This window comes from Leuciscus leuciscus, assembly GCF_965113295.1.
Source record: "Leuciscus leuciscus genome assembly, chromosome: 23".
Classification (NCBI taxonomy): Eukaryota; Metazoa; Chordata; class Actinopteri; order Cypriniformes; family Leuciscidae; genus Leuciscus; species Leuciscus leuciscus.
Window position 1 is genome coordinate 27,137,924 of NC_138747.1, and position 25,990 is coordinate 27,163,913.

The 25,990-nt window shown below is 36.8% G+C and overlaps 1 protein-coding gene and 1 long non-coding RNA gene across 3 annotated transcripts in view; one reads left to right on the top strand and one right to left on the bottom strand.

The window, feature by feature from the left end:
• The window catches only part of camk1b (calcium/calmodulin-dependent protein kinase Ib), a 58,613-nt gene that overhangs the window by 21,737 nt on the left and 10,886 nt on the right, over positions 1-25,990 (bottom strand). For both annotated transcript variants that reach the window (XM_082156527.1, XM_082156526.1), the window contains exon 3: positions 1,101-1,232. In XM_082156527.1, the coding sequence (XP_082012653.1) occupies positions 1,101-1,232 (132 nt within the window). The remainder of the gene's footprint in view (positions 1-1,100; positions 1,233-25,990) is intronic.
• On the top strand, positions 24,402-25,550 carry LOC309488385. The gene is made up of 2 exons (XR_014202106.1): positions 24,402-24,789; positions 24,841-25,550. It is a non-coding gene; the product is annotated as an uncharacterized lncRNA (long non-coding RNA).

Genomic DNA, 25,990 nt, shown 5'->3' on the forward strand with positions numbered 1-25,990 from the left:
CGATTCAACAATGTATGCTTTTCATTTTTTTTTTTTTTTTTTTGGATGTCATTTTTTGTCAGAATGTCATAACTTCTTTAATTATTTAGTCAGTTAAACTCCACCCCCTTTTCACAACTGACTGCAATCACGTTCAGATCAGACTCCATCCACTTTACAAACGATGGACAGAACCAATTTTTCACGTAGTGTAATAGCGCAGCGCTTCTGGGTTGTACGTCAGAACGTAGGCTCACTATTGGGCAACGCTTGTCATGTGTGTGATGTGTGTCAATAGTGAGCCTACGTTCTGACGTACAACCCAGAAGCGCTGCGCTGTTACACTACGTGAACTCACTCAGAGGCCAACACAGAAGAAAATGAATAGCTGAATAAAGTCGTTATTTTCGTTTTTTTCCGCACAAAAAGTATTCTCGTCGCTTGATAAACTTATGATTGAGCCACTGTAGTCACTAGGACTATTTTAAACACTGTCTTTCTTTTCTAACTTTCTGGGCCGGCAAGTTTCAATTGCATAGAAGCCTATGGAGGAGTGAGACAGCTCTCAGATTTAATCAAAAATATCTTAATTTGTGTTCTGAAGATGAACGAAAGTCTTACGGGGTTAGAACAACATGAGGGTGAGTAATTACTGACAGAATTTTCATTTTTGGGTGAACTAACCCTTTAAGTCTAAGGCCATTTCACTGGTGCCAGCAGCATTGTTGAGAAATGTGACTTTCCAGCAGACTGTGAGTGCTTCCTCATTCACACGTTGCCTCAAATATCTCTGTGAACGCTGTGCCTCTTTGCCTGTGGTAACCCAGGCAACCCAGCCACTAAAAATAGCGTTGGCTGCTCCGGCTTCAGTCATTCCCACAGAGCTTTATGATTCCAGCGGTTTAAACATTAGATTCTTAACAAACACAAATCACTTGCTGTCCTCTCTCCCTGAGATAACATGGCTGTTACATATAGATGAAGACCTTCATGGACTTTACAACTCTGGGCCACAGTGTTCATACAGCTAGGGTGTGATATTTCATCATGTGTGTGTGTGTGTGTGTGTGTATGTCATATACATCTGTAAGTGAACTAAAACAGCTGTTTCAATGACTCACTTGTGGAGCACAGCGATCTCATTTTCAATGCTGTTTTCTTTCCCCTCCAGAGCTTTTTTCGGGATGCACTTAATCGCCACTAGTTTTCTCGTCCTCTTCTCCTCTGCGAGCACCACCTCAGAGAAAGCCCCTCTGTAAGACAAAATCCATATAACCAATCAGAATACAGTAAAACCAGGGGTCAACAGACCATTAGGGGTCCATCAAGGTCCTAGGGGACAGATATACAAAATATTTTGACTATAAATAGCACACACATTTCATAGCATTTCTAACTGCGGTACATAAATGAACGTTAAATAATGATCTAAGTATGTAATTAATGTAATAATGTTTTAAAAGTTTCGGAGAAAATCTAGCTTTTTTATATTGGGTTGTTTGGGTTGGCTGAGAGTCTGGTTGGGGGTTTCTGGCCGTATTGTTATTGTAAAAAAAAACGTACAACTATTAAAGATTTTGGTAACACTTTGCAATAAGGTTCATAAGTTAACCTTAGTTAACTATAAGTTAGCATGAACTAATAATAAACTGTACTTATACAGCATTTGTTAATCTTTGTTAATGTTATTTTCAACATTTGCTAATACTGAATGAATGACTATTTTTATTAACTAATGTTAACAAAGATTAACAAAAACAGTAACAAATCTATTGCTCTTGGTTAGTTCATGTTAGTTAATATTAACTATTACTAAATTAACCTTATTGTAAAGTGTTACCAAGATTTTTGATAACTGAAACATAAATTCAATTAAATATCCTTATACTACAGGGCCGTTGAATGCTTGAATCTGATTGGTTGACGAACGTTCTAAGGTGTGCATTATTTTCAGGGAAACGCACGGCTAAAGTAGTTCCAGGCAGGTCTTGACCGCATTACAGTTCCATATCACTTCGCGTAGTCAACTGTAATAACGGAAAATAGGATACAATTCATAACAAGAAAAAGCATTTCGCCCCATGCGCTTGATCTGCAATTTTCAATGTCTAGCTTCACAATCAATAGAAACATGCAGTTTAATTTGAATAAATAAACTATAAAGTCCTATCTATAATCAATAGAAAATTAAACTGAATATAGGCTAAATAAATGGATAGTCCTGCAGCACGGATTTTTATTGCAGATAATTTAACAAATAAATAATTATTGATAGGCCTACTTGTTAAAAGGGTTTCATTTATTTGGCTAGTCTACTGTCATCTGTCAATAATAGAAAGAAAAAAAGAATTAACGAATTCATTAAAACGAATTGAATTAATTAATAAATAATAATATTGACGCACATGCTTTTCTGTCTCATTATTGCAACATCTCTCTCTAATAACTGCATTAATAACTGCATAAAGCCGGGAACACACTTTAAGGCCGGTTATGAATGTAATTTGATACTTATATGACTGATCATGCCCAAACGCGTGTTCAGCGCGTTCAGTCTGTTCAAAGTCGGTGTTTAAAATCTGCTGCAGTCGATGAAAACAGTCAGAGAATGTGTCAGCTAGTCGTGTGTCCCCAGCATTAGTCTGCTATCAGCGGCTCAACCCTCCGTTACTAACTCTGAAATTACGTTTTGGAATTAGCAACGGAGGCATGGGATTAGATGCGTAAGAAATTAGTCCTACATACAAGAGCGTTTTAATGACAAAAACTTTACAAACGTCTTGAAATACATAATCTGAACAATGTTTCGAGGTGTGGTAACTGTAGTATAAGCGGAATAATTGACTTCAGGCCGTTGAATTATTAGAAAAATAATGCACACCCGAGGTGTAACGGCCACTCCGCTTCGCGTCGTGACCGCATTACCACCTCGGGTGTGCATTATTTTTCTAATAATTCAACGGCCTGTCGTCAATTATTCCTTACATATTGCATTACATTTAAAAACGTTAAAAAACATTCAACTTAAAAATGTTAAATGTTTCACTGACAACTAACTGAAATAGATAAGTTAAAGTACCAAAATTGTATATTTATATTAAGTGTCTTTAACTACTATGTAATAACATTTAAATTAATCATTTTATACAATTAATTTATTGTGTACATACATGTTTTTATATTAAACTTTAACCCACCCTTAAACCTAAGCATACCACCAGACCTGTGACTGTCCCTAACCTTACCCGTATCCCACCTCAATAGCAGCACAAGTGTTTTTCAATACAACACAATAAATACATTGTTGTACCTAATTATTTTCTTATTTTTTTATGTTAGTATATATATATATATATAATATATATATATATATATATATATATATATATATATATATATAATATATATATATATATATATATATATATATATATATATATATATATATATATATAAAACAACACAATTGTTAAAACAAAAACAAATATTAAAATGTAAAAAAGCTAATTCAAAATATTAATATATACTATAATATTATATAAATAGTACTAAAATATCATTAGTTCCTGGGTCAGAAAAAGTTGGCTGCCACTATCTAAAACAACAGCAAAATTCCTAAAATTGTTGGCAGGATTAACATCATGCTGGGACAGCGTTCCTGTCATTTCACTAGTAATTTGATTGACAAATACAGTGTAAGTCACAGATGGGTCGAATGTTGACATGTTCTCAAACAGACTTGTCTTAACAAGAGCTAACCACACACAACATGGTATAATGGCAAGCAATAAAAGCTCTTCCATGTCAATTTGAGTTCTTATCTCCAACTGTGAAATGCGACAACAATATTTCGTTTCTTAGGCCCTCCCCACAGAGAAATCTCACTGCACATGACCGCTACACATAGCTGCACATAAGGCATAGTGTATCAGTGAAAACAGGAAAACAGGAACCAGATGTTAACAGACTTCCTCTGAAAGGATAACAGCACAGGCAGCGAACTCCCTAGAAGAGATTAAAGGGATAGTTCACCCAAAAAAGAAAATTTTGTCGTAATTTAATCATCCTCATGTTCTTCCAAACCCGTACGAGTTTGTTTAATCTTCGAAACAGTCATTTTAAATGAAACCTGAGAGGTTTATGTCCAGGTAATCAAACCTAAGAAGGTCCAAAGGTCATAAAGGTGTCATAAAGCAAATCTATATAAATCCAGTGTTTTAACCGTGAAGAGATACGCTCACTTTATATGATAAATAGATTTCATTTAGGCTTTTATTCACATAAGTAACTTTGCAACTACATGTCAACTCAGTCTAGAGTATTAGTAGACTGTCAGTAGATGTACTTGCAAAGTTACTTACAGTCAGTAGAATGTCTGTTGGGAGCATCAAAATAAAGTGTTAGCAGATATTAAGCAGACATTACTAATACTCTAATGACTGCTAGTTGATATGTAGTTGCAAAGTTACTAGAATGTCTAAAGTGGACCATTGAAATTGAAGTGTTACCCAATAGTGTCATTATTCAGTTCAGTGTTGATTCAATTAAGTTCAATAACTGTGTAAAGTTCATCAATTATGAAATGAGATCAATTCATCTATAAGAAGCTCTACAGAAGACAACAGTGTCGTTATTCATCTCGAGTCAATTATGAAACAAATCTGATTCAGCAATAAAACAGCTCTACAGAAGACCGGGATGTCATCATCCAGCTTAATTCAGTTCAAGTTTTGCACTCATCCGATAGTGTCAGTGCAGTCAAACCGATGATATTACTGAACATTAATTATCTTTTAAACCCCAACTAAGCAAATGATTTACTGAGTGTCGATTCAACTTCATTTGTTTCATTTGGCATTATACCACTGCACACAGAGATCCAGTCACAAGACATAATGAACAGAGGATCTGTGATCAGGCCTAAAAGCTCTGATATCATCAGCAAACCACCCAGCCTGTTCAATATTTGAGAATGGAATGAAGATTAAGAGCAAACTCATTATTAAACAGGATGTGATTATCGCTCCTCAGCGGCACAGATCCGGCCGGGCAACCTTATCCCAGACAGCTCATGGAGGACAAACACTGATATGATGCATAGTTAAGCCTGCACACGTACGCGTGTCCTCGGCACATGACCAGAGGACAGGGGAAGACTGTGGGCTAAACCGCTGACCCTGAGAGGACACACACACACAACATATCCCATCAGCCCATGCACTCGCTCGAGTACAGCAATGCCACACTAGTGCTCACACACAACTGAACATGGCACACAGATATTGGCATGACAAGCGTAAAACAGCAAAGAGTGCATATGTCGGACATCTTCGTTTCAGTCATGCAATGTGACCTCATCAAACTCAATGTGGTTCGACAACTGGAATCAGTCGCTCTACTGTAAGGAAATTGTAAGCCGATTTCAAAATAACGGCTGCGTGAAATCAGCGTATTGCCATTTGGGCAGTAACAATTTTATGAATTCTAATAATACAAAATTGTGAGAACATGAAAGTGAACAACCGTGAACGACGCTTGGAACAGTTGTTATCAGTTTTAATGCCCATAACTAGGGATGGGCGATTTTCAAGTTACTTTAGATGAATTCGAATTGAATGTTTTGCCACTATTTTATTATTTTTAAATCGAGAAATTGCGGTTTTGAATGAAAATGTTAGCAAATGTTACAATTAGACATGTTGACAATTCAGCTATGACAACAGTTAAGACAAGACATTGATCTGACCACATGATGAACACATCGCTAGTCTTCACTGAGAAATGCGTTATTGCTTTGAAAGAAATAAGACGTGGGCAGTGGAATGGGAAAAAAGTTAAGTTATTAGATGCGAGTTAAACTTTTTTTAACTTGAGTGCCACGTTTTTAGAATGCAGTTTCATGGGTGAGTGCAATCAAATTTGAATTGCAATTCAATATCGTCCAAATGTTCTTATCGGGCCGATAACGATAACATCAAAAATGAACATATATCGGCCGATACCGATATGATTGCCGATATATGTTCATTTTTAATGTTATCGTTATCGGCCCGATAAGAAAATTTGGAGGATACTGAATTGCTTGAAATATGATTGAAATCACTTCAAAAAAGGAAAATACAGTTAAGTGCAACATGTGCAGCGCAAGTCTGTCATATAGGCTACATAAAATTACAAATGAGAACGTTATAATTGTGTGCTTGGGACATGGATCATAATGGTAAGATTTTTGCTTTTGTAATCAGGCTCTCTAAATTTATATAAAATTATTATTTCTGAGTATATAGGATATGTTTAAGATACAATATTTGCCTTTTATATTTCATGTATATTTTATACATTTACTGATCACTTGAGGTGTGGTCCACTTGGAATAGAACATTTTTAACTGGATGGTTAATGAAGAGAATGTTTCTTGAATCATATTGTAGTTACGTTTTTAAGTTGACTAGTTAAAAAAAAATCTGCCGTTCTGGGGGGGGGGGGGGGGGGGGGGGGCGGTGGGGGGGGGAATCGAGATTACATTTTTTGGCATATCGCCCCGCCCTAGACATAACATGAAAATAATGATCACCTCATTGGAATTATCAATTATTATTTAGTGTGTTGCCTGCTACACAGTTTCTAGGTTATTGCTAGGAGGTTGCTTACTAGTCCAAGTCAAAAGAGCCTGTAAGTATGATTATTAGTATTAGTGATCCTTGCCTTCAGTAAGAGCAACAGTTCAGAGCTGGGGAACTGGGGCAGAGTAGCACATTCCTCTCCGGTCAGAGACACAAGAGGATGGCCATCTGCTGGAACTAGGGGATGTGGACTAGATTACAACACAGGCCTGTCTGTTGTGGCTTCCTCATTATATTTCCCAAAATACAAAGAGGACAGAGAGAGGGACTCCAAAACATGATCTGGAATTATAACTTTATGCCTGAAAGAATGCCATTTTGATTAACGCTAAACCCAATTCATGATTGACTGTCAGCTGCACTTTTCATTATTGGAAAAATAAGCCCGTTTATTTTAGTCACTTGTTCACCAAGCTTGTCACAATGCACTCTTGAATTGAATTATATTTCTGAGTACCATTAGGAACGATCATTGACATTGTGACAATTTCAATAATACTGTCACATTTTCTATCCTTTATTTTTTCTTTCCCTCCATTAAGCATTCTTTCCCATTAACACACTATCTCTATCTCTCTCTCCTTCTTTCTCATGCACCATTAAAAACACACTTTTGCTTGGTTTGGCCGCTGGAGAAATTGTGGTTTCCCTGAGAGGAAACAAGAGGTCAGGAGCAATGCAGAGGGGAGAGCAACTTCCAGTCTGTTACATGACTCTCACATATCACTTTAGAAGAGAAAGCCTTCTCGGAAAGACATTTTAAAAGGAATTGTTCAATAACCACTGCAACCAGATCATGGAGTCAGAACTGTATCAGTCCAATTCGTTCACATCATTTCTTTAACCAATTATTCGAAAAAGATTTTCACAAAGTTATCATATGGCTAATTGTATGATACATTTATGGTGCTTTGGTGTCCTTCTGGAAATGTAATGGCCCTTCATGTTCTTCACTTTGGGGTAAAGAGAAAGACCTGAGCAGTGATGTACTGTTAGCGAACATCCTGTTTAGATGAATATGTAAGTATATGTGATTTCCTCTCAATAACAAAATAAACAAAAATGACAGCGTGAGAAAACAGCAGTTAAGAAAGCATCTGATCACAGTGACGTGGATGTTTGCACTAGTTCTGCAATGAGGCACTCCAGTGACGTCACATCATGTTTATTTATTACTTTATACAACAAATTGCTTTAAAACAACAGTATTAAACATGAAAAAACAGTGTCAGTGTCACTTTCATTTAGAATTATAACTTCAAATTTACTTTTCAGTGTGTTCATGTTTTTGCTCGTGCCTGACTTTGATGGACTGAACAGAAGAAAGAAAACGGAGAAGATTTTCAAGTCAAAGGAGGCGGAGCCACAGAGCACATCTACCTATCACGAAATCCCCATGGACCAATGGTAGTTTGAAGGTGTTTACTAGAGAGAGAGCAAAATATTCCTCAAGTTCGCTTCGGAAAGCTCCAAATGAACTTTGTCATGGCCCGATTTTTTTCAAAATGACATCATACAACTTTGTACTTTGTTCGCTTGAAGTATATCAGGGAATTATGGGCCAGATTTACTAACAGCTTGCGCCAGCGCAAATAGTTTTTTAATGCCAAAAAGTTATGTCAAGATTTCCTAAAGACACGCAGTAAAAAATTAGCACTGAAAATGCGAGGACGGGGTTACTTTTGCGGCTGACCTTATTGCATATGCATTTGTTGGAGTTTCTCTTTAAGACACAAAATGAATGGGATTAGAGTATTTAAATGAATCATGTAATGTGATTTACTAAGGTTTGCGCTAGTCAATTTACTGGTGTTTGCGCCATTTTTTACCGCCCAAAAAAAGCATGTCTTAAACCAGACACTAATGTGCGCTGCTCTTGGTAGATTGTGTTGGTCATCATGGAAATGATCCGGCTGTGACTGTGTTCTTTAATTTGTGTGTCATCAGTTGATCAAGCGCAGAACTTTCCACTTCCATCTGTGCTTTTTTGGAATTGCACTTTCACGCTAATTTGCCCTGTTTAGTAAATCTGGCCCTAAAGCTTCCTTTTTGTTTAAACTGTATGGAAAAGAGTAACCACTATTAAGTTGTATAGAGTTCATTTTTGGGTGAACTAATTCTAAGTCATGTAAGGAATAATTGATGACAGGCTGTTGAATTATGGAAAAATAGTGCACACCCGAGGTGGTAATGTTACACCTCGGATGTTAATTATTTTTCCATAATTCAATGCCCGGAGTTAATTATTCCGCTTATACTATGGTACATTGTTCAGATTATGTATTTCCAGAAGTTTGTCAGTTTTTGTCCTTAAAACGCTCTTGTGTGTAAGACAAAATTCTTACACATTAAATCCCAAGCCTCCGTTTCTAATTTAAAAAACGTAATTTTAGAGCTAGTAACGGAGGTTTGAGCCGCTGATAACAGATTAATGCAGTTATTAGGGAGAGAGAGAGAGAGAGAGAGAGAGAGAGAGAGAGAGAGAGATTAAGCTTGTTTGAATTACCCGAGTCAGTGCGTTTCTCAACAGTGTTCGGCAGCAGCGTCTCTACTAATAGTGAATGTTTATTTGCTTCAAGAACATAGCCGTTTTACATCGCTAGTGACAACACGTTTCTGTGCGAGTGTGTTTCTGCACCATATGTGTGTGCATTTGAGTGGAAGAGACATCTGCGCCTGCGCATCCATGCATCCTAGCATGGATAAGAGCAGGGAGAGCACAATAACCCCCCTTAGGGTAACAGAACAGAACCAACATGAATGTATTGCAGATATCAATTCATTTTAATGTACAACATAATTAGAGAATTTTAGTCTGATTCAAGGGGAATCAGAATGCCAAATACTGAGTGAGGAAAGGAGGAGCTGGGGATGGAGGAGGGTAATTCGCTCCTGAGAAAGGTGATAGCTGCTGATAATACTGAAGGAGCTTATTTATGAATACTAGGCGTCGTATTCCTATAGGTAGACGTGGATCAGCTGATGCGAGCTTGACTAACGTGACCTGCCAGAACTGACGCTACGCTTGATTTTTATCCTATTATTTACTATATTTATTTGCTTGGTCAGTGACGTTGTGGGTTTTGGTTCTTTTGCTGTTGTCGGCTGTGAGGACCTTTAAAATCATTTGGCGGAATGATATGGACATGTAATGCGGTCAAGACCTGCCTGGAACTACTTTAGCCGTGCGTTTCCTTGAAAATAATCACACACCTTAGAACGGTCATCAGCCAATCAGATTCAAGCATTCAACCGCCCCGTAGTATAATTGAAATTAGAGCACTGAGGCAAACAAATTACACGGGGTGTGACATTCTTTAGAAAACTATTAATTCAATCTAATTAAATACCACAAACAATTTAATAATTCATCTCTCAAGAGACCGACACCACATGACATCTTTCTTCCTGAGGCAGTGCTCAGCCTAAATTCAGGTTAGTGCAGGTCCCACACACTCGACACGGAACCGTCACTTCTGCGGACTGCATTATGTAACGTTCCCTAAAATAAACAAAGAGCAGGTGCAGCTCATGTGCTGGAGGCCAGACTGAGTCTGAGTTGTGTGAATCGAGTCAGACGGCCCGGTGTCTCTGGACGGATGCAATATATCTCGGCTTAACTCAGGCTACCCTTAATAGCTGCTCCAGAGCGCCTTATCAGCTGATCTGAGAACAGCATTGTGTATTATACATTTTAACATCATCATCTGGATTTGGACTAGGCAGACTGATCCAAAACATGCCGTATTGGTGAACTGGTTCTTTACTGCATTTTTGGGTGAACAAATGATTTACAGTACAGTACAGTACAAGTAGGGACTTCCTGCATAAACATGTTTGCTTGTAAAATGCATTTATTCTTAACCATGTTAACTGATGTTACCACACTGTATTTGCTAGAAATATATATATTTTAATTAAATATTAGGTTTTCTTTAACAAATGGCCTGTTTCACTGTCCACACCACAAAAGAGTGATCCATTTAAAATTTTAGCAAGATTTTATAGTTGCTAAAAATATTAATATTTTTCCTTAAATGGTACATTTTTTTTATATGTTTTTATTTAAATATTTTAGTTATGTTTTTGTATTTTATGTCATTGTAGTATTTATTAACATTTAGAATCATCTTTTCTTTATATGCAAGTTTTAGTCATGTTGTTATATGCTTTTGTCATTTTTATTAGTTTTTGTTTATAAAATTATTTCTACTTAGCCTTAATTTAGTTCATTTCAGGTTTAGTCATTTTAGTACCTATTAATTTTTAGTTTTTTTTTACATTTTTGTCTAATATTTATATTATTATTATTTTATTTCAGCTTCATTTTAATTATGGCTGTCAAACAGATTAATCGCATCAAGCATAACATTTTTTGTTTATATATGTGTTTATATATATATACACACACACACACACACACACACATATTATATAAACACATTTTATATAAACATTTTTAGTTAGTTAGTTAGTTAACAATAACAACATTATTTACAAAAAGAAAATTTGCAACAAGATGGAAATCATACAGCTGTAATGTAACTCCAATTCATAAACACTTTTGTTGGAAACTTTTGTGTGCATCGATGCACACAATTACTGATTGGTTTGTGCACTATCCATCAAGTTAGCACAGAGGTGCTATGGGAACTTCTAAGCAGACGCCGGTTAAGTTTTGTCTCTATCCTAGACTCTAAAAGTGGTCAGAAAATCCAGAAGAACGATGTAATGAAATGCTATAGACGTCTATCTTATTCCCTTGAGTTACTGTGATAGTGTCGCTATACGTTTCTGGCACACAGATGATGGGAACAGTTCCACTAGGCGTGTGATTCAGAGAAGAGCACTTATAATGTGGTCGATCAGGGTCGCGCACAAACATGCACAAACAGCAGCACTGATTGATCTCCTGGGATATTTCTGTTTCCAAAGCAGGAGTTGCGACCTCACACCTGGCCGTCGGCCGAGCCCGAAGGATAGCCTGCAGACAATACCACTCAACATGAACAGACAATATCTGTGATGACTAGACTACAAGACTAGAGAGATGTGACACACTAACAGCCAATTCCAAATGTTATTTATACACTGTGGAAAGAGAACACTATTTGTATAGAGAGTTTCACTTCCACCTTTAATGAAGTGATCGTCCGAATTTCATTATTTGAGATAACATTACCTATATATTGGATATTTTTTGCCACAAAATTTTGTTTTATTATAACATGATGTGAATAGTGATACCTTGCAAAGGTTTTGGCTCTCAAAACCCTCATTACTAATCTCAAAAATATTCAGAATTTTTGACATTTTCAGGTTTTTGTTTTATTTACAACAGTCAATAAAAAAAAAGTAACTTTACTATTCAAAATAAAGTCGTAATGACCTATACGTACAAACAGGCACATTTACATTTATTTGCATGATTTGTTATCACAACTTTTTATCTTTTGTCAATTCAACTTATATATATTGTGGTTCAGATAACATCATATTTTGAGCTAAACCAATCTCCTTCATAGTATTAACTCAAAATTTTAATTTCAATGAACTAAAAATTTTAAGGCAGCCAGGCAACTTACTTTTTTAAGTTAAAAAGCAGTTTAAGTTTAAGGCAGCTGCCTTTCAAGCCAATGTGTTTTTGCATTGCATTACAGTGCTTTTCTATTGTTTTCCCATGTAAATATGCGATAGATTGACGTGTTTGAACACTGTGCGTGCATTTTGCGTCTTTTGCGGCACCTTGCACATGTGTTCTGCAAAAAAAAGTGTCTCTAGACCTTGTTTTTTCACAGTTCTTAAAATAGGGGCCTAAAAACAAGATGTAGTGGGTGGGATGTGCATGGCTGATATGAAGAACACACTCTAGTCTCTGCAAATCATCACTTGCAGTGAGAAAAACAAGAGTAGAAACATCTTTCCTGTGAAAGGGGGGTGGGGGATGACAAGCGACAGCAATCAGGAGATTAACCTTTCATTCCAGGCATAAACGCAGCAGAAGACACACCTCGATTGTGTTTGTGGGTGTATATGCTTGCAAATGTGTGTGTGTGTGTGTGTGTGGGTGGGTGTGTGCAAAAGGATTGGTGATTGAATAATAAATGCACAGGGACACCTCATGGTGTTTACCAGCCTGGTAGAAACACCTGCTCTCCCACACACACACACACACACACACACACACACACACACGCACTTTCAGTTACCGTCCACACCTCCACTAGAACATAACAAACAATTAAAACCCAGACAGTGCAATCTGTTTTTGAAAAAAGGTAAATAACAAAGTGTTCATGCGACACAATCGAAGACTTAAAGGAATAAGTCTCTTCCAAGCTTTATAATGGCAGTGAATGGCCGTTTCTGTTTTGATTTGAAGTCCATTAATGTGCATCCATCCATCATAAACTAACTACCCACGGCTCCGGGGGGGGGGGGGTTAATAAAGGCCTTCTGAAGCGAAGCGATGAGTTTGTGTAAGAAAAATATCCATATTTAACACATTCTAGCTTCCAGCCAAACGGCCATACGCAGTTTACTAGCGTATAAAGCACAACTTGTGATGTCAGAAGTAGCGTAGTGCGTCATGGCGTAGCGTAAATATTAGCAGCACGTCGCATTACTCGCATAAGTTGCGCTTGGACTTCAGTGGAATCCGTATGTTCGTTTGGCCGGAAGCTAGTTATTTTACTTTATAAAGTTTTAAATATGGATATTTTTCTAACACAAACACATTGCTTTGCTTCAGAAGGCCTTTATTAACCGATGCCGTGTGGAGTATTTTTATGATGGATAGATGCACTTTTATGGACTTCAAAACAGAAACGGCCATTCACTGCCATTATAAAGCTTGGAAGAGCCAGGACAATTTTTTTTATATAACTCTGATTGTATTCGTCTGAAAGAAGGATGTCATATACACCTAGGATGACTTGAGTAAATCATGGGCTAATTAAAATTTTTAGGTGAACTATCCCTTTAATTTTTTCTCTCTTTACAGAGAAAAACAAACATCAAACGTCAATGTCAAATTACCATTAATCCCAAGCATGTGGCTTTCACTTTAAATATTTGCGCTGCCACCTAAACTGCTCTGACAACACTCTGGATGACACGCCATGCTCATCTCGTCTTGGGTTAAACCAACACTCACAACAGCCTGAAACTGCATCTGCTAATAAGCAGCTAATGGAAATTCAACATGCCCTAGTGTGCTTCACATCAATGAAAGGGAAACCATTAAATCGCTATGGCAACTCAGCAGTGATTTGGTTCAGCTCAGTGCCTTTTCTGAGGGATTACGGGTTCTTCATAATCAAATCAAGTATACCTGGAGGAAACGGTGCCTCATAACTGGGTATCCCAGAACCGAAACATTCTGCTGTTAAACAGGATAATGTTACAGTATAGCAAAACAAAGCGAAAACAAGCGTCATTATTACTATTGCTCATACTTAGTGTAAGGAATTTGAACAATCCCCTAACTAAGTACATTGTGGCTTATTGAGTGATCTTTGAATTTTATGTTTCTGTGGCTATTCAAAAGTTGACATTGATTCTGATAACATTAATCACAGAAAATTGTTGTATAATTATATTATATAGATCAGCATTGTTATTGGTAACTAAAACTGAAACTTAAAAACAAATCAAATCAAATATATTGTTATAACAATATATAAAATAATTGAAAAACTTAAATGAAAATGAGAAATGTTGCCAAGGTCGAGTAACTGAAATGAAATAAGTTGAAGAACTAAAATTGATCAAATTAAAACTGAAATACATATAAATTCAAGCTAATTATGAAAATTAAATAAAAACTAAAACTAAAGTATGTAAGCACATAACAAAATTGCTAAAAACTTAAACAAAAATTAAACTAAAGCTGAATATATATAAAAAAGCAGCTAATTCAAAATATTAATAACCATACAGTATAAATAATACTAAAACAACACTGGACTACAGTGTTCAGAATCAATTTTCTTTTTTTCTTTTTTTGTGGACTCTTAAAAGCATGGACAAACAAGAAATGGACTTTTCCTTCTCTGCTATACAGACTTTCTTGTGTAGACCATAAAATAGTAAATACTAATAATATAATAATAAAATCTTATATCACGATATGAGTATTTATATTTCACGTTATTTTTGCTTTAAATAAGGTCAAGATTTTTGATTCCACTGAAATATCATAATTCTTATAACCCTTTTCAATATCATTTAAAAAACTAATACTAGCCTAAAAAAACTCTCAAGCTTACTGAAGAAACATATAAACAGTGATAAAGAAAGAGCAAAGAAAACAAACTACAACAGAACAATGACAAGTGAAATAGACCTACCGGAAGGACTAGAAATAAGACATACTACACAAATTGTATAAACTAATCAAATTTATCAAAACAAAACAAATGCATAGTCTTTACTGTATATATTAAATATACATTTATTCTTATTAAAGTTGCAAAAGTTATTCAGTCAAGAGTAGTGAGAGATTTTCTCTTTTTGTGATGTTGTTGTTTGATTAACATCAATAAGGACAGCAGGTTTATTAGGTTGCTGTCACTTTAAGACCGAAAACACGCGTGTGTTTTCTTTCTGTTTACTGTTTACGTTCACTTAAGACTTAAACTACTGTGTTTACTTGCAAAAACATTGTCAATTTGACACATAGGTACAGCGGGGGAAATAAGTATTGAACACGTCATCATTTTTCTTAGTAAATATATTCCCAAAGGTGCTATTGACATGAAATTTTTACCAGATGTTGGTAACAACCCAAGTAAGCCATACATACACAGAAACAAACAAAAATAAGTTCAGAAATTAAGTTATGTGTAATAATGTGAAATGACACAGGGAAAAAGTATTGAACACATGAAGAAAGGGAGGCGCAAAAAGGCATGGAAAGCCAAGACAACTGCTGAAAACTTACAGTAATTAAAAAGCAATCCAGCCCCCTGTCAGTGGACATTAATAACAGCTGGTTCAGTCCCAAATGATGGCTTACAAAAAGGTCTCATTGCCAAGGTGTCACACAAGACACATCTCATGATGGGTAAAAACAAAGAGCTGTCTCAAGACCCTCGCAACCTAATTGTTGCAAAACATAATGATGGCATTGGTTATAGGCGCCATTCTAAGCTTCTGAATGGTCCAGTGAGCACTTTTGGGGCCATAATACGGAAGTGGAAAGACAATAATTTCACCATAAATTTGCCTCGACCACTGCTCCTCGCTAATCAGAAGAGTTGTCCAAGAGCCAAGGATCACTTGTGGAGAGCTTCAAAAAGACCTGCAGATAGCAGGTACTGTTGTCTCAAAGAAAACAGTAAGTAATGCACTCCACCGCCATGGCCTGTATGCACGCTCACCACGCAAGACTCCATTACTGAAGAAAAAGCATGTTGAAGCTCATTTAAAGTTTGCTGCACAACATTTGGAAAAGCCAGTGAAATACTGGGAGAATATAGTGTGGTCACATGAGAGCAAAATTGAACTGTTTGGATGCCATAATACACACCATATTTGGAGGAGAAATGGCAGTGCACATTACCCTAAAAACACCATACAACTTGGTGTTGGCCCTTGGACAACTTTTCTGATTCTTTTCACTCCTCTATCAGAAATCTTGCGAGGAACACTGGTCGAGGCAAATTTATGGTGAAATTATTGTCTTTCCACTTCCGTATTATGGCCCCAAAAGTGCTCACTGGACCATTCAGAAGCTTAGAATGGCGCCTATAACCAATGCCATCATTATGTTTTGCAACAATTAGGTTGCGAAGGTCTTGAGACAGCTCTTTGCTTTTACCCATCATGAGATGTGTCTTGTGTGACACCTTGGCAATGAGACCTTTTTGTAGGCCATCATTTGGGACTGAACCAGCTGTTATTAATGTCCACTGACAGGGGGCTGGATTGCTTTTTAATTACTGTAAGTTTTCAGCAGTTGTCTTGGCTTTCCATGCCTTTTTGCGCCTCCCTTTCTTCATGTGTTCAATACTTTTTCCCTGTGTCATTTCACATTATTACACATAACTTAATTTCTGAACTTATTTTTGTTTGTTTCTTTGTATGTATGGATTACTTGGGTTGTTACCAACATCTGGTGAAAATTGCATGTCAATAGCACCTTTGGGAATATATTTACAAATTTATACGGGTTAATTATGTCTACTGTTATATCACCCACCCCTATAGTATACAAGTAATCCTAAAATAACACTGACTTGGGAGTGGGACATTGCATTTGCAACAACATTCCTGTAGCTAAGACAATACAGATGGTACTAGTAATCCCAATGACATGGGTTTCATTTTCAAAGACATTTATTTTATCTTATTTTAATTGAAAAGTAATGTTTTGACCATCAACATTGATGTGGTACATTTAAATTGAATATTTATACGGCTCTTTCACTGAATGATCAGTTTTCACAATGGATTAATGGACTTCTGGCATTGGACAGCAGCTGAATGGACCTCCATGCATGTTTGTAAGACATCTGAGCACACTTCACTGTGTGCTGTAGACCTGGTGATAAACAGGCCACCTCCTGCTGTGCCCCGGTGTGACTCTTTCGTTTGGGAGAACGACTGCGAATCATGTTATTGGAAACAGGGCCATATGTCTTTCTGAGAAACCCCAAACGCAGTCTTGCTTGTCCGGAGGCGCATAAAGCTAAGCAGATCTCGCACAACTATGCTGACCTGACAGAAATTTGTCAAACTGCTGACCGTCCTGTGCTCTTACTGTCTATCAATCACTGAAATGAGAGTATGAGAGAGCACGGGGTCAGCAGCAACAGCAGAAGCGGGCACAGGCGATCCATATTCCCAATTGATTTTAGATTATTCCAGTGCTTTTTAAACCGCCCACAAACCACCAGCTCCCGCAAAGCACACTGGGAAGTGTCATAGTTTGCACAGTGCCACTAATAAGGTTGGGCATGTGATCTGTTGTGGAGCAGAATGAAATGCAACAACAACAAAAACACACACAAACAAAGTCAAACACATTAGGCCAACTTAGTAACTTAATGTAGACAATAAAGCAGGTGAAAAAAAAAATAATTTAAAGATTACTGTTCAAAAGTTTGGGGTCATCTATATATAGTGGAAACCATGATATATATATTTTCTCAGTTGAATATATATGAAGAGTTCAGATGCAAAAGCCTCTAAGTGCCATCTGAAATTTTCTTCTAGAATGATCATTTTTATCAAGCTCGTATATTTAAGTTCAGTAATTTCACTTAAATGGCAATGCAAATTACCTATTAATTGTCATTTAAGTGAAATTACTGAACTTAAATATACAAGCTTTATAAAAATGATCATTCTAGAAGAAAATTTCAGATGGCACTTAGAGGCTTTTGCATCTGAACTCTTCATATATACACACACACACACACACACACACACACGTACATAATATTAAGTTGTTTTCAACTGTGATAATAACAAATGTTTCTTATTGATTTTCTGAAGGATCATGTGACACAGAAGACTGGAGTAATGATGCACTCATGATGGAGTTTTGCGTCATAGGAATAAATGACATTTAAATGACATAGAAAACAGCTATTTTAAATGATAATAATATTTCACAATAGTACTGTATTTATTATCAAATAAATGCAGCCTTGGTGAGTAAAATAGACTTAACATTTTAAAAAAAACATACAGACCCCAAACTATTGAAGAGCAGTATTAACTTAAGTACGTTAAGTACCTGTTTTATTGTCAAAAGCCATAGCTAGGGATCCGAATATCATAGAGACTCTTGGGCTCTTTTTGGCCCAGAAGACCCGATAGTAACAACCCAAAGCATTTGCTCCCACCACCTATTCTATTTTAGGCTGTTAAATATGTCCTGCACAGCATCCTTTCACATAAAAATGCTGTGTAAATAAATCTCTTGATTAGTGGTACAAAAACTGCCAACCCTACTCTATTAACCAAAAATAGCTCTGGCTACTGGCCAGCGGCTCTCTCTTAGTTAATGGAAAACTGCTTCAGTCACAGTTGTACTTCCTATTTACGTCTTCTATTTTTGGGACATTGTTTTAAAATCTTTAGGTTTAGGTTTTTCAGGTTTTCAAACCAAGAACAAATCATGCAAAAGAAAATAAAGCCAAATGTAAAAGATACAAGATACAAAGACGTAAAAATCCCTTTTCATTCTAATTTGATGATTTGCTGCTCAAAAAACAATTCTTATTATTATCAATTTTGAAAACAGCTGCTTAGTATTTTTTGTGTGGAAACCATGATACACTACCATACTTTTTTTTTTTAAAGAAAATAAATTAATACATTTATGCAGCAAAGACAAATTAAATTGATCAAAAGTGCAAAATCTGTCAAAATATTTCTATTTTAAATACATGCTGTTTCTTCTTTTCTTTTTTTATTCATCAAAGAATCCTGAAAAAAACATATATATCATGATTTCCACAAATATATTAAGCAACAAAAACTCTTTCAACAGATAATATAAGAACCATTGATAATAATAAGAACCATTCAGTAGGCCTACAAATAATAACTGAGCAGCAACTCATCATATTCGAATGATTTCTGAAGGATCATGTGACACTGAAGACTGGAGTAATGATGCTGAAAATTCAGTTTTGATCATTTTAAAATATAATGATCTACATTTTAAAATATAACTGAATAAAAAAAACATTTTTACTTTTTTTTTTTCATATAAATGCAGCCTTGTAACTGTAATAGTAACTGAAACTGTTTTCAGGAACTTTGAATAACACACATGCACACTAACACCACCGTGACAAAAAATTTAAGTCTAATGTACATTTGCTAAGCATTGCAATTATGTGTACTTATCGAAGATTACCCAACCCTCTTAATGACATCCTCAGAAAACAGTCTGTTTAATCTGAAAGAGTGTCCACAGGAGTCACTTTGTCAAACATTTACTAAAGGAAGTTATTATGGTGTTGATAAACAGAGTTCGTAGAGTAACTACATGAGAGCAGGGGCACGAGAGATTGGGTGGGGGTGAAGAAGCATGACAGTTTTTTAGCACTGAACACATCAACAACTGTTAAATCAACATGGAACAAACAGCGTCCACCCAAAAGCTAAATACACAGTCTGTTGCTCTCGGATACAAGCAGATCCAACAACAAACATCGCTTTCATGAGAATCGGGATACATCAGGAATACCGTAACGTATCTGTAACGTGCTGAAACATATCTGTAACGTGTTGCATGCCAACGTAAAGCACAACAGATGTGGAGAAGAAACAAAGATTTCAGAACTATGGTTTCTAGCATATTGCTATGCCGTTGTTAAGGTGTTGTGGGTAGTTGATAGGGTGTTCTGGGTGTTTGCTTACTGACCCACTAGTATCTTATTGTGCTTAAGCAGTCAAATACACACATAATTTACATTTAGTCATTTAGCAGACGCTTTTGTCCAAAGCGACTTACAAATTAGGACTAAATTAAGCGAGTCATCGTGAAGAGGCAAAAAAACAACGCAAGAAGTGCTCAAAATATGAAGTTCAGTCATTGTTCAGAGTAGCATAAGCGAGGACATAAGGGAAAAGGAAATGTAGGATATAAAGGAAAAGGAAAGGTTTTTTATTTATTTTTAAAAAAAAATTATAATAATGTCAAAATGCTGGTATTGGCGAGAGTATTCACATAGGCTAAACAGTTGTATTTAAAGTGAACGTAAACAGTTGAGAAAGAAAACGCATGTGTAACAGTATAATGGATCTGTGCGTCAGGTCTTGAAGTGACAGCAGCCTAATAAACCTTCTGCTAAATTATGAGATAATATTAAAAATATCTATATGGCAGGTTTTCCCCATGGTATCGATGTCAAAATTGTGGCCAGTGAAAATGCTGAGTGGCTAGAACTTTGAAAAACCACTAGCAACAGTGGCTGCTGAGCAAAAAAGTCAACGTCAAGCCCTGGTTATAGTTATAATTTTGGGTGTGAACAGGCCTTTAGTCTATGGGATTTCTTCTTGTTTTATGGTCCACCAGATTAAAATCGAATACACACTGTAAAACTGCTTCAAAGTAAATAGTGAAGAAATCCATGAAATTACGGTAACACTTTATTTTACAGAGTACTTGTTACACGTTACATGGAAATAACACATAGATTATGCATAATCACATGCAACTAACCCTAAACCAAACCCCAATCCTAACTTTAACTCAATAGTAAGTACATGTAGTTAATTATTATTACACAGTACTTAAATGCATAATTACATTGTATGAACACCTTAAAATAAAGTGTAACCGAAAGGACCGCAAACATTACATGTGCCACTGTGCTACTGCAGAATCTGGAAAATATCTAAATAAAAACTATGAATGATGAATAGACTCAACTGAACCGTATATCCATGAACTTCAGGCTGACTGAATTGTCTGCTGGAAAATGCATCTTAAGATGATGCTAGCTGTGTTTTAGAGCATTTTAGCGGGTTTCTAGCTGGCCATTTCCACGTTCATACATTTAGCTTAACCACCTTGGTTTATTGCTTGTCCAAAATGGCCTTCCAGCTTGATCCTGATGGTCATAAGTTGTATTTTACAGTAGGCTAATTTGACTCCACGCCAAAGGAAATGGCTTTGGTTTTTCAAAGATGCATCAACTTACATTTCCAGAGTCTCTCACTTGCTCAATTAATCAATAGCGGTTTTAGAGAAGCACATTAACAGTTTGACATTGTATCGACATGTTCTCCAGTTTATGAACTAGACTTTATGAGTGTATGTTTAAAGAGTTTGTTTAGGTTGATGAGGTTTTATGAGGATCAGTGCAACATCCCTCAGAGCGCTGAGCGTCCGTCCACCGCAGCACAAAGTCAAACATGCATGGGAAAGCCTAAGGAAATTCAGCAGAGCATCACGACTGGACAAAATGCCCCCAAAAATCTTTTCCACTAGACTGAAAATTGAGGCTCTCGATCCTTACACATTTACTCGGCAGATTATTAATAGAAAATAAAAACTTTGTTTCCATAGCAACAGTAATAGTCCATATGGAAAGTGTCTCCTCCTGTTGCCAAGACAACCAACCCACGATGAGCTCGCAGTTGAACGATGTAGAGAGCTGTTGATCTTTCTCCAAACAAGCCTGGACAACATACAAAACTGACCTTACGAATAGAGTTTAGCCAATATTGAAATCTTGAGAAAGAGAATCTTGTTGAGATTTGCAGTACCAAAGAAGACAGACCTATTTTAAATTTTGTTCCAATTGGATTCTGGGACTGTTTAAAACATAATGTCTTTCTGCATTCTCATTAAACCTACAGAGAAAACCAGACCATCCTAAAACTCTAGTTAAATAAATGAAAGCACAATTTCCCCTTCTCTCTGTCCCAAACCGTTCCTGCAGACATGATGTCACTGAAGATTCCATTAACACTGAGTCCAGGCCTAGGATATGTGCCCTGAGTATTCCCACTCTCGCACTGTGTGAGCAGAGGCCAAAGGTCATCTCACACACACAAAATCGAAGCAAGCCCCCGCCATAGCCCGAACAATAGCCGCCTTTAAACTGGCTCTGAGTAAAGCATGTGGAAGTGTTTAATGAGGGTTTAGAGTTTGGGATTTAGAATGGGTTCCTGTTCAGATCTGGTTCCGACGCTAAAAAAATGGTTATTGGTTAATGTTTTGGGAGCAGTGCTGCACCGTCCGCTACTGAATCTACAGTGCTACAGAAAAACAAATAACGTACAGTTTGCATGTGGTGTAGTTTGAACAAATCACTCCTGTGAGCCGCATCAAATGGTTCTAATCTTACCTCACTTAACAGCAATTTTTTATTTCATCAAGTCCAGCACAAAATGGACAAAGAATTTGAATGTGAATGAATCTGCGCTTCAAAAGATTGTAATAACTGACTTGTTGTTCGTAGTTAAAGATACATATAGAAAATAGCAGTTATTTTGTTTAGTAGATAGCACCAAATATGTGGGATGGGTTCCTTCAAAGGGGGTTAAACAAATTTATTAAAGGGATAGGTCACCCAAAAATGAAAATTCTGTCATCATTTACTCGCCCTCATATCACTTTCGCTCATCTTCAAAACACAAATGAAGATCTTTTTGATGAAATCTGAATTTCTGTCCCTCAATTGACAGCTACTCAACTACCACTTTGACGTTTCAAAAAGTTCATAAAGAGATCGTAAAACTAATCCATATGAATCGAGCGGTATAGTCCACATTTTCTGAAGACACACGATCCCTTTATATGATGAACAGATTGCATTTAGGTATTTATTCACATATCAACTCACAGAACGGAAGCTCAAGCATGTTCGCTTGACGTGTGAGAACCAATGAGGTTCATCACATTTGAGTTTCAGCAAGAACCAATGAGGTTTATACTCGTGTTACGCAGCACGTTTGAGCTTCAGCAAGAACCAATGAGGTTTATACTCGTGTTACGCATCACGTTTGAGCTTCAGCAAGAACCAATGAGGTTTATACTCGTATTACGCAGCACGTTTGAGCTTCAGCAAGAACCAATGAGGTTTATACTCGTGTTACGCATCACGTTTGAGCTTCAGCAAGAACCAATGAGGTTTATACTCGTGTTACGCATCACGTTTGAGCTTCAGCAAGAACCAATGAGGTTTATACTCGTGTTACGCAGCACGTTTGAGCTTCAGCAAGAACCAATGAGGTTTATACTCGTGTTACGCATCACGTTTGAGCTTCAGCAAGAACCAATGAGGTTTATACTCGTGTTACGCAGCACGTTTGAGCTTCAGCAAGAACCAATGAGGTTTATACTCGTGTTACGCATCACGTTTGAGCTTCAGCAAGAACCAATGAGGTTTATACTCGTGTTACGCAGCACGTTTGAGCTTCAGCAAGAACCAATGAGGTTTATACTCGTGTTACGCATCACGTTTGAGCTTCAGCAAGAACCAATGAGGTTTATACTCGTATTACGCAGCACGTTTGAGCTTCAGCAAGAACCAATGAGGTTTATACTCGTGTTACGCATCACGTTTGAGCTTCAGCAAGAACCAATGAGGTTTATACTCGTGTTACGCATCACGTTTGAGCTTCAGCAAGAACCAATGAGGTTTATACTCGTGTTACGCAGCACGTTTGAGCTTCAGCAAGAACCAATGAGGTTTATACTCGTGTTATGCATCACGTTTGAGCTTCAGCAAGAACCAATGAGGTTTATACTCGTGTTACGCATCACGTTTGAGCTTCAGCAAGAACCAATGAGGTTTATACTCGTGTTACGCAGCACGTTTGAGCTTCAGCAAGAACCAATGAGGTTTATACTCGTGTTACGCATCACGTTTGAGCTTCAGCAAGAACCAATGAGGTTTATACACGTGTTACGCATCACGTTTGAGCTTCAGCAAGAACCAATGAGGTTTATACTCGTGTTACGCAGCACGTTTGAGCTTCAGCAAGAACCAATGAGGTTTATACTCGTGTTACGCATCACGTTTGAGCTTCAGCAAGAACCAATGAGGTTTATACTCGTGTTACGCAGCACGTTTGAGCTTCAGCAAGAACCAATGAGGTTTATTCTCGTGTTACGCATCACGTTTGAGCTTCAGCAAGAACCAATTAGGTTTATACTCGTGTTACGCAGCACGTTTGAGCTTCAGCGAGAACCAATGAGGTTTATTCTCGTGTTACGCATCACGTTTGAGCTTCAGCAAGAACCAATTAGGTTTATACTCGTGTTACGCAGCACGTTTGAGCTTCAGCAAGAACCAATGAGGTTTATACTCGTGTTACGCATCACGTTTGAGCTTCAGCAAGAACCAATGAGGTTTATACTCGTGTTACGCATCACGTTTGAGCTTCAGCAAGAACCAATGAGGTTTATACTCGTGTTACGCAGCACGTTTGAGCTTCAGCGAGAACCAATGAGGTTTATTCTCGTGTTACGCATCACGTTTGAGCTTCAGCAAGAACCAATTAGGTTTATACTCGTGTTATGCATCACGTTTGAGCTTCAGAAAGAACCAATGAGGTTTATACTCGTGTTACGCATCACGTTTGAGCTTCAGCAAGAACCAATGAGGTTTATACTCGTGTTACGCATCACGTTTGAGCTTCAGCAAGAACCAATGAGGTTTATACTCGTGTTACGCAGCACGTTTGAGCTTCAGCGAGAACCAATGAGGTTTATTCTCGTGTTACGCATCACGTTTGAGCTTCAGCAAGAACCAATTAGGTTTATACTCGTGTTACGCAGCACGTTTGAGCTTCCGCATGAGGTTTGTTCTCGCATGTCAAGCAGGTTCGGTTGAGCTTCTGTTTATGTTCACTGATCAATGTTTAAATGTTAAAAAAAAAAAGCCTAAATTCAATCTGTTCATCATATAAAGCGATTGTGTCTCTTCAGAAAACACGGACTAAACCGCCCAATTCATAATGGATTAGTTTTATGATCTCTTTATGAACTTTTTGAAGTAAAAATTGTAGTTATGTAGCGGTCAATGGAGGGACAGAAATCGCTCTGATTTCATTAAAAAGATCTTCATTTGTGTTCCGAAAAAGAACGAAAGTCTTACGGGTTTGAATCGACATGAGGGTGAGAATTTAATGACAGAATTTTAATTTGTGGGTGAACTATCCCTTTAAAAAATAGTTTAAGAGCCAAAACAATAAGAAGGATCAGAATCAGAATAATGGATAACCAGTCCAGAAAGCATTATGGCCTGGACAGTTTCATATTGGAATGACAGTCACATGTGAGAAGTTGTGGGAATTGTTGTTGCTCCCTGATGAAATTTGAATATCTGGTTTATTTAAAAGAGCTATATTCTACATATTTTAGTAGGGGTGTGTATCCTTGGGAAGACAGGATTCGATGCCATCGAATTGATTCATGATTCACAGGTTCAGGAACGATTTTTGCAAATTCAGAAAGATTCAATCCAATTCACAATGAGATTTGAATTAATTCGATTTTGATTAATGAGTCAGTAAACTAATCCAAATATTTCAATAATAATAATAATTCACCTCAAGACCTCAAAGTCTCATTATGCAGATAAAGAAAAGAAAAAAAACCTGCTATATCTTAAGACCCCTTTAAATGATTTTGGTTTGCCCAAATAAACAATGATACAGAATTTTATCTTATAGAAAATTAAATCACAATTTACAATTCCTTTGATTTTCGAATCCAAACCCAAATCCTAACCCGATTGTAAGTACATGTGTTCATTAACATTACTCAGTAAAAATTTAGTATTTTGAATCGATTCTTTGACCTAAACAAACTATTCACGATTTAAAAATCCATGTTTCAAGATCGATGAATGTGCATCGGCAGGATTTGTAATCGATGTGTAAAAAACATTTATATCGTTATACCC